This window comes from Nematolebias whitei, chromosome 8 (assembly GCF_014905685.2).
Source record: "Nematolebias whitei isolate Nwh7 chromosome 8, NemWhi1, whole genome shotgun sequence".
Classification (NCBI taxonomy): Eukaryota; Metazoa; Chordata; class Actinopteri; order Cyprinodontiformes; family Rivulidae; genus Nematolebias; species Nematolebias whitei.
In genome coordinates, this window is record NC_056505.1 from 63,524 (window position 1) to 69,694 (window position 6,171).

A 6,171-nucleotide genomic window follows, 5' to 3' on the forward strand; every position below is an offset into this window, starting at 1 on the left:
CTGTTTTCCTCTCAGTCTGTTCACCTGGGTAACTCCACATTATAACAACAGCTAACAGTTAAAAAGCATTGCAAACGCATAAATAATGCAAACGCTAAAACAACAACAACAAAAACAAAACAAATGCAACAGAAAAAATGCAGTGAAAGAAAAAACCTGCAATTACAGAAAATAAAACATACAACCCAAAAAACGAATGCAAAGGAAAATGCTGAAAAGTACTCTACTCAGTGCACATTAAACTCATAAAATAAGCCAATTTTGGGCCAGTTGCTGCTCAGCTATAATGTATTTGCAGGGTTCTGTTGGCCAGACCAGCAGTTGTTTTGGTGTTATTTGTATTTGAAGCATTTTTCCTTTGCATTTGTTTTTTTTTTTTTTGTGTCATCCATTTTCTGTGACTGCAGATTTTTTTTTCTGTTGCATTTGTTTTTTTGTTTTGGAATTTGATTCATTCCTGTGTTTGCAGTGCATTTTAACTGTTTGCTGTGTGTTTTACACCTGTCAGCCACCGTGCATATCAGTCTACTTTCCCACTCTTCAGCACATATGAATAGTTGTCGTTATAAGTTGCTATGTAGGAACAAAAGTTCATCTACATTTTCTGGATTGAGGGTGGAACGCCTCTCCTCAATCAGTCTCCAAGCAACACTGAAACTACGCTCAGAAGGAGTGCTTGTTGCTGGGATTGCTAGCAGCCTCTTGGCAACTGGCACTAGCCCATCAGACCTCTCATGCCAGAAGTTGAGCAGAGACTGGAAGCCTGTCAACTTAGAGTCACTCATGTACTGTACCACGAACTGGCGGCCCCATGACTCTGAAATACCACCACTGTCCCCCTCCTGTTGCTGCTTTTCAACACAAAAGGAAAAGAAGTCGTGCACCTCTGTGGGACTGGGAACTGCCTCTCGGGGTGGACCTTTGGAGAGAAAAAACAAAAAAAAAGAGATTCTTATAGAACATTACCTATATTGGACATTACCTATTAGATTATACAGACGTGTGTGTGAATGAATGCCTCTAAATAAATTATAGCAAGAAATTTTGTTATTACATTTTAGAATTGCTGTGAGTGCTGTTGATGCTAGTTTTACTCACCCTGTTTCTTCTCAAGGCTTCTCGCTCTCTCCTCTGTCCCTGCTGTTTCTGTGAGTGCTGCCAGGGTGTTGACGACCTCCTCATACTCCTGACCGGAGAGCGTTTTCCTCAAGAAACTCCTCAAGCTAGGAGAGAGAGCTGTGGCTAGCTTATGGTACAGGTGGATTTTGAATTTCAACTCCACTGCCTGGGCTAACTTCTCTTTCAGCTAGAGGAGGAGTGAAATCACATGATGACACATGCAATGATATGATAATGATATATGCAACATCATTATTACGGGACATAAAAAATTCTCAGGCGGACAGGCACTGTGCTTTATTATAGGCGTGGAGAAGTTTTAAATTTATTTCAAATTTAACTTATACAATGTTTCTTTAGGACAACATCAGACTCAATTCTGTTCTTGCCTTTATCACTGTTATTGAATAGGGCCAAACTCTTGATAGCTTCTTGAATGATCAAACTAAACAATAAAAATAAACAAAGTATTAAATTACCTCTTTCACAATTGCACTATCTCCATCCTGGATCAACAAACCTTGCAGCAGGGTTGCCTTGGTTGGGAGGACAAGGTGAAGAGTAGGTGCCTGATCGATGGAGAGGTGCCTGGTAGCCTCATCAAAAGGTTTCAGGAGCTGGATGACGTCCTCAAGAAGGTCACAGTCTATGTTGTTGAGGTAACGGAGCTCGCTTCTGCGAAGCAGGATGTCGTGCAGCTTACCAGACTTGAGAGCATCATTTATTGTCTGGAGCATTGCAAGTCTGGTGTTCCACATCGTCTCCACAGCCTGCTTCAGTGACTGGTCCAGTGCTTTTTGTAACCTAAAATTGAAGAAGACAGTGCACAAGTCAAAATAGGGTTACAGGGACTTCAAAAATTGCAATTTGTTGGCCTTTCTTTTGGAAAAAAAATTTTTATTAAAAAGAAGAGCTTTACAACTGAAATTAAGTCAAGAAAATGTGACCTTTGCAATTATAAATTACAGTATCTCAATTTTTCTTTATTTATTTCACTTATCATATTTTATGATAATTTAAGCAGCCTCACCAGGCAGAGATTACAAGATTTTATGTATCTTACCCTGCCCTTTTGAAATGTGTGACTAGGGTCTTTGCGTCCTTAAACAGCTTGATGACGCTGCTGTGTACTGGGTTGTCCTCATCCAAGTGGTCAAATACGTGTTTTAAGATCAAGTTGATATTATGGCCGGCACAGGAGAGTCGCACATAATCCTTGAAAGCAGCGATCATGTTTGAGCCATTATCTGTCACAAACACAGTGTGCTTGCTCAGGATGCCAAATTCCTGTTAGGTTAAAACAAAAAACAAAGACAAACCAAAAAAAAACTTAGCAAATAAGAAGACCAGACATATGATAATCATAAAACATTTTGATCAACAGTCATGTAATTGTACGAAGCACTTTTCAATAAATTTATAGTACTACATTAGGACAAAACATATTACACATGTGTTGTGTATCAAATGAAGGAAAACTCCATCTGCAATTAAGGTAAAATATTATGGTAATCTGCCTAAGTTGCTGCCTACCACAGCACAGACTGATGTACAGCGAAGGACCGTGACACACACGCTTACTGATGCACTTATTTATATTCCAAGTTAGTCTGCTCCTGCAACCTGGAATACCTTTCAGCAGGAACTGAAGTTGTCCACCTTAATTTATCGTGAGGGGTTTTAAATGTTTGATAAAGTCAATAGAAATCTCAAAGCAAATATATTCTTGTTTTTAGTATTTTACTTTTTTTATGGCACCCTGATTTATTGTTTTAGACACTACTTTTATTTTAACTGCATTTTTACTGTAGTTTATCATTATTATTGTTCACTGTTATTGTTGTCTGTACTTTATATGTTCTGTCTGTCTGGATTGGAACAGGTCTCTTGAAAATGAGTCCTCGTGACTCACTGAGGTTAGCCTGTAAAGGTTGAATGAAATATATATATATATATTTGTCTTTTCTATTGTTCTTTCTGTGACATGTTCTTGTTATTGCTGCACCATGTTCTCATACTTTTCCCAATTTTACGAATTAATTGGCAATATTTATTGCATATGGACTGTACTTATATAGCGCCTTTCTATCTTATTTCAAGACACTCAAAGCGCTTTACACAACAATCTGTGCCTCATTTACCCATTCATACAGCTTTATACTAGATCTCTACAAAGCTAATATGCCATGTAAATAAAGATAATTATCTCATTTGAGTGTGAGATACCTGAAGGATTTTCTCCACAGTCCCTCTGATGTGTTCATTGGATTTGACACCCTCCATCTCCCTTGTGGCCAGAATACGGTTCACCATCTTCCCATCCAAGATGTAATGGACTGTAACGGTGATGTAGTGTGTGTTTGTCCTCTCCTCTGTCCAAAGGTCTGTCGTGATTGCATGGTCTCTAGTCTGCACCAAAGGAATTACGTATATTGTTATTAGCTCTCAAAGTATATTACACGTAAAACAGATGACTAATTCATAGTTGAGAGATTAAGCAGTTTAAAAGGAGGAGAAAAACCAGATTTAGCGTTTGGAAATCTATAATTATAGACTACTGCATGATGTTAAGGTAAAATGTTTGTACTATATTATAAAATAGTGCAGCGTGATAGACATACCTGATGGAGCTCTTCCATAACTATTTTTATTTTATCATATTCTCCTTGAACATGACGGGAGACCGTGCGTCCACATGGCAGTATATCTTGTGCCTCAGCGTTGTTTCCATACTTTGCTCCAATGTTGATTGCCTCCTGTATGACGTCGATGAAACCTTTCCCATCTACTACAGCAAATGGTCTCAAATCTACGCCGCACATGCGGGCTATTTTGTTGGTCATACGAGACTTGAGTCCTGATTCGTTCCGGAATCAGCCTTGCAAGTGTGCCTCTTCAGAGTCAGACCACTCGTCCCTGAGTCAGTGACGTACTTTATTATAACTGAACATGTTTTGCAAGCAGCGTAGAGTGTCTTAACACCGTCACACTCGACTCTCACAAAGTTCTGAACTATTAGCGCCTTCCCTGACAGTTCTGTTAACCTAACAGATGCGTCATTATTCCTAACTTTGCGTTTCAAAATATTTTTTACCCTCTCGGTTCCTCCGCTGGCGTATGCTCCCTCCATGTTGTTGGTTGATACAGTAAACAAAGAGGTTGGAAAAGGCGGCCGGAAGTAGCGGCTGGAAAAGGCGCCGGAAGCTGTAGGCGGCGCCGCCGCCTGTCTGAAATTTTTTTTAATTTTTTTTTGCCTATTTCTTTTTTTGTCCTATGTTGGTTCCCGCTCCCGTCTGCTCCCGTTAAGTTTTCGTCCTGTCCGGTCCCGATAACGGGAGTTATAAGAAAGTTGACTCTGGTCCTGCCGGAATCCGGCCAGTACTCCCGAAAAAATGTCATCCTCTAGTCTGTACTGAAAACTTCCAAGGTCCAAAATGTCCAGATTAGGGTTGCATTCCACTGGTCCGTGTTTACAAGCCTCTTCAAGATGATTTTTTTCACGCTGATGAGTCCAAAAGCTGCAGGTGGCCTGCGATTCAAATCACTTCCATCTTATGGTTTCACTCATATCAGCTGATTTTGAGTCATCCAGCATGAATCAGACCTTCACGTAGACAGCAGCCTGTCGAGGTCCACATTAGCTGCAGCCGTCTTCTTTATACGTTGATAAGGCATGATCCGGACTATTCCAAAAACAGGAAACCTGTTATCATAAATCTAATTATTGGCAATTTCAGCATCCTCGGTCGATAGAAGAGGTAGACACATACCCCCCCAGAGATATATCCAGCTAAATGCGTGTCGTCCAAGCAGATGAGGGTTCTCCAGGACCCTGTCACTTTGTTGAAAAGAATTTGTAATATACGTTGAAAGCCAAGTTGGTCAGATCCAAAACAGTAGTTTCCATTTCGGGAGTTATGTAAAAAAACTAAAAAAACAATATTCTATTACAGAGACTTGAATATGATGTTGGGATTATAGGAACAACTCTAAATTGGTTTAAATCATATCTATCTGATAGATTCCAATTTGTTAATGTAAATAATGACTCTTCATCATATACCAAAATTAGTCATGGAGTTCCTCAATGTTCAGTGCTTGGACCTATACTCTTTACCTTGTATGTATATGCTTCAATTAGGTAATGTTATTAAACAGCATGGGATATTGTTATGCTGATGATACACAGTTATATTTGTCCATGAAACCCAATGAATCCAATCAGCTACTTTGACTACAAGCATGTCTTAAAAACATAAAAACCTGGATGACCCTTAATTTTTTGAATGTGAACATAGACAAGACTGAGGTTTTAATTGTTGGACCTGAGCATCTTAGGAAATATTTTTTCAGTCTTTTGCCTTCCTTAGATGGCATTAATCTGGTGTCCAGCTCTAATGTTAAAAATCTTGGTGTTATTTTTGATCAGGACATGTCTTTTATCCCCCACATTAAAAACGTTACAAGAACCACCTTCTTCCACCTGCGTAATATCACTAAAATTAGAAACATCTGATCTAAAAATGATGCAGAAAAACTGGTCCATGCATTTGTCGTGTCTAGACTGGACTATTGCAATGGTTTATCATCTGGGTGTCCAAATACTTCTTTAAAACGTCTTCAGTTAATCCAAAATGCTGTTGCTAGAGTCTTAACTGGAGTTACTGGGAGAGATCATATCTCTCCAGCTTTAGCTTCTCTCCATTGGCTCCCTGTCAAGTCCAGAATTGAATTCAAAATCCTACTTCCAACTTACCAAGCTCTCAACTACCTAGCTCCATCTTATATTACAGATCTTATTGTTCCATATTTTCCTAACAGAGCATTTCACTCTCAGACTGCAGGCTATCTCATGGTCCCTAGAGTTTCCAAAAGCAGAATGGTAGGAAGATCTTTTGGATATCAGGCTCTTCCCTTGTGGAACTAACTTCCAATCTCTGTCCGTGAGGCCGACACATTGTAAAGTTTTAAGACAGGGCTTAAGACTTTCCCTTTTGATAAATACTATAATTAGGGTTGGCCTGTTATGCTGTCTAAAGCTTAGACTACTAA

At 39.3% G+C, this 6,171-nt stretch overlaps 1 protein-coding gene across 1 annotated transcript; it reads right to left on the reverse strand.

The window, feature by feature from the left end:
* Positions 1-470: 470 nt before the first annotated feature.
* LOC119412953 (zinc finger protein 618-like) lies at positions 471-1,877 on the reverse strand. Its single transcript, XM_037679964.1, has 3 exons — positions 1,599-1,877; positions 1,099-1,306; positions 471-919 (listed from the first exon to the last, which is right to left on the reverse strand). Exons 1-3 carry the CDS (start codon positions 1,875-1,877, stop codon positions 564-566), a joined length of 843 nt encoding a protein of 280 aa, XP_037535892.1. The 3' UTR covers positions 471-563.
* Positions 1,878-6,171: the final 4,294 nt, after the last annotated feature.

Excerpts from the sequence above, each read along its gene's own strand:
- LOC119412953 (XM_037679964.1), bottom strand. The coding sequence starts at position 1,877 with ATGTGGAACACCAGACTTGCAATGCTCCAGACAATAAATGATGCTCTC. Across the intron at positions 1,307-1,598 it reads ATAGTGCAATTGTGAAAGAG|CTGAAAGAGAAGTTAGCCCA; the intron begins GTAATTTAATAC and ends CTCCTCCTCTAG. Across the intron at positions 920-1,098 it reads AAGCCTTGAGAAGAAACAGG|GTCCACCCCGAGAGGCAGTT; the intron begins GTGAGTAAAACT and ends TTCTCTCCAAAG.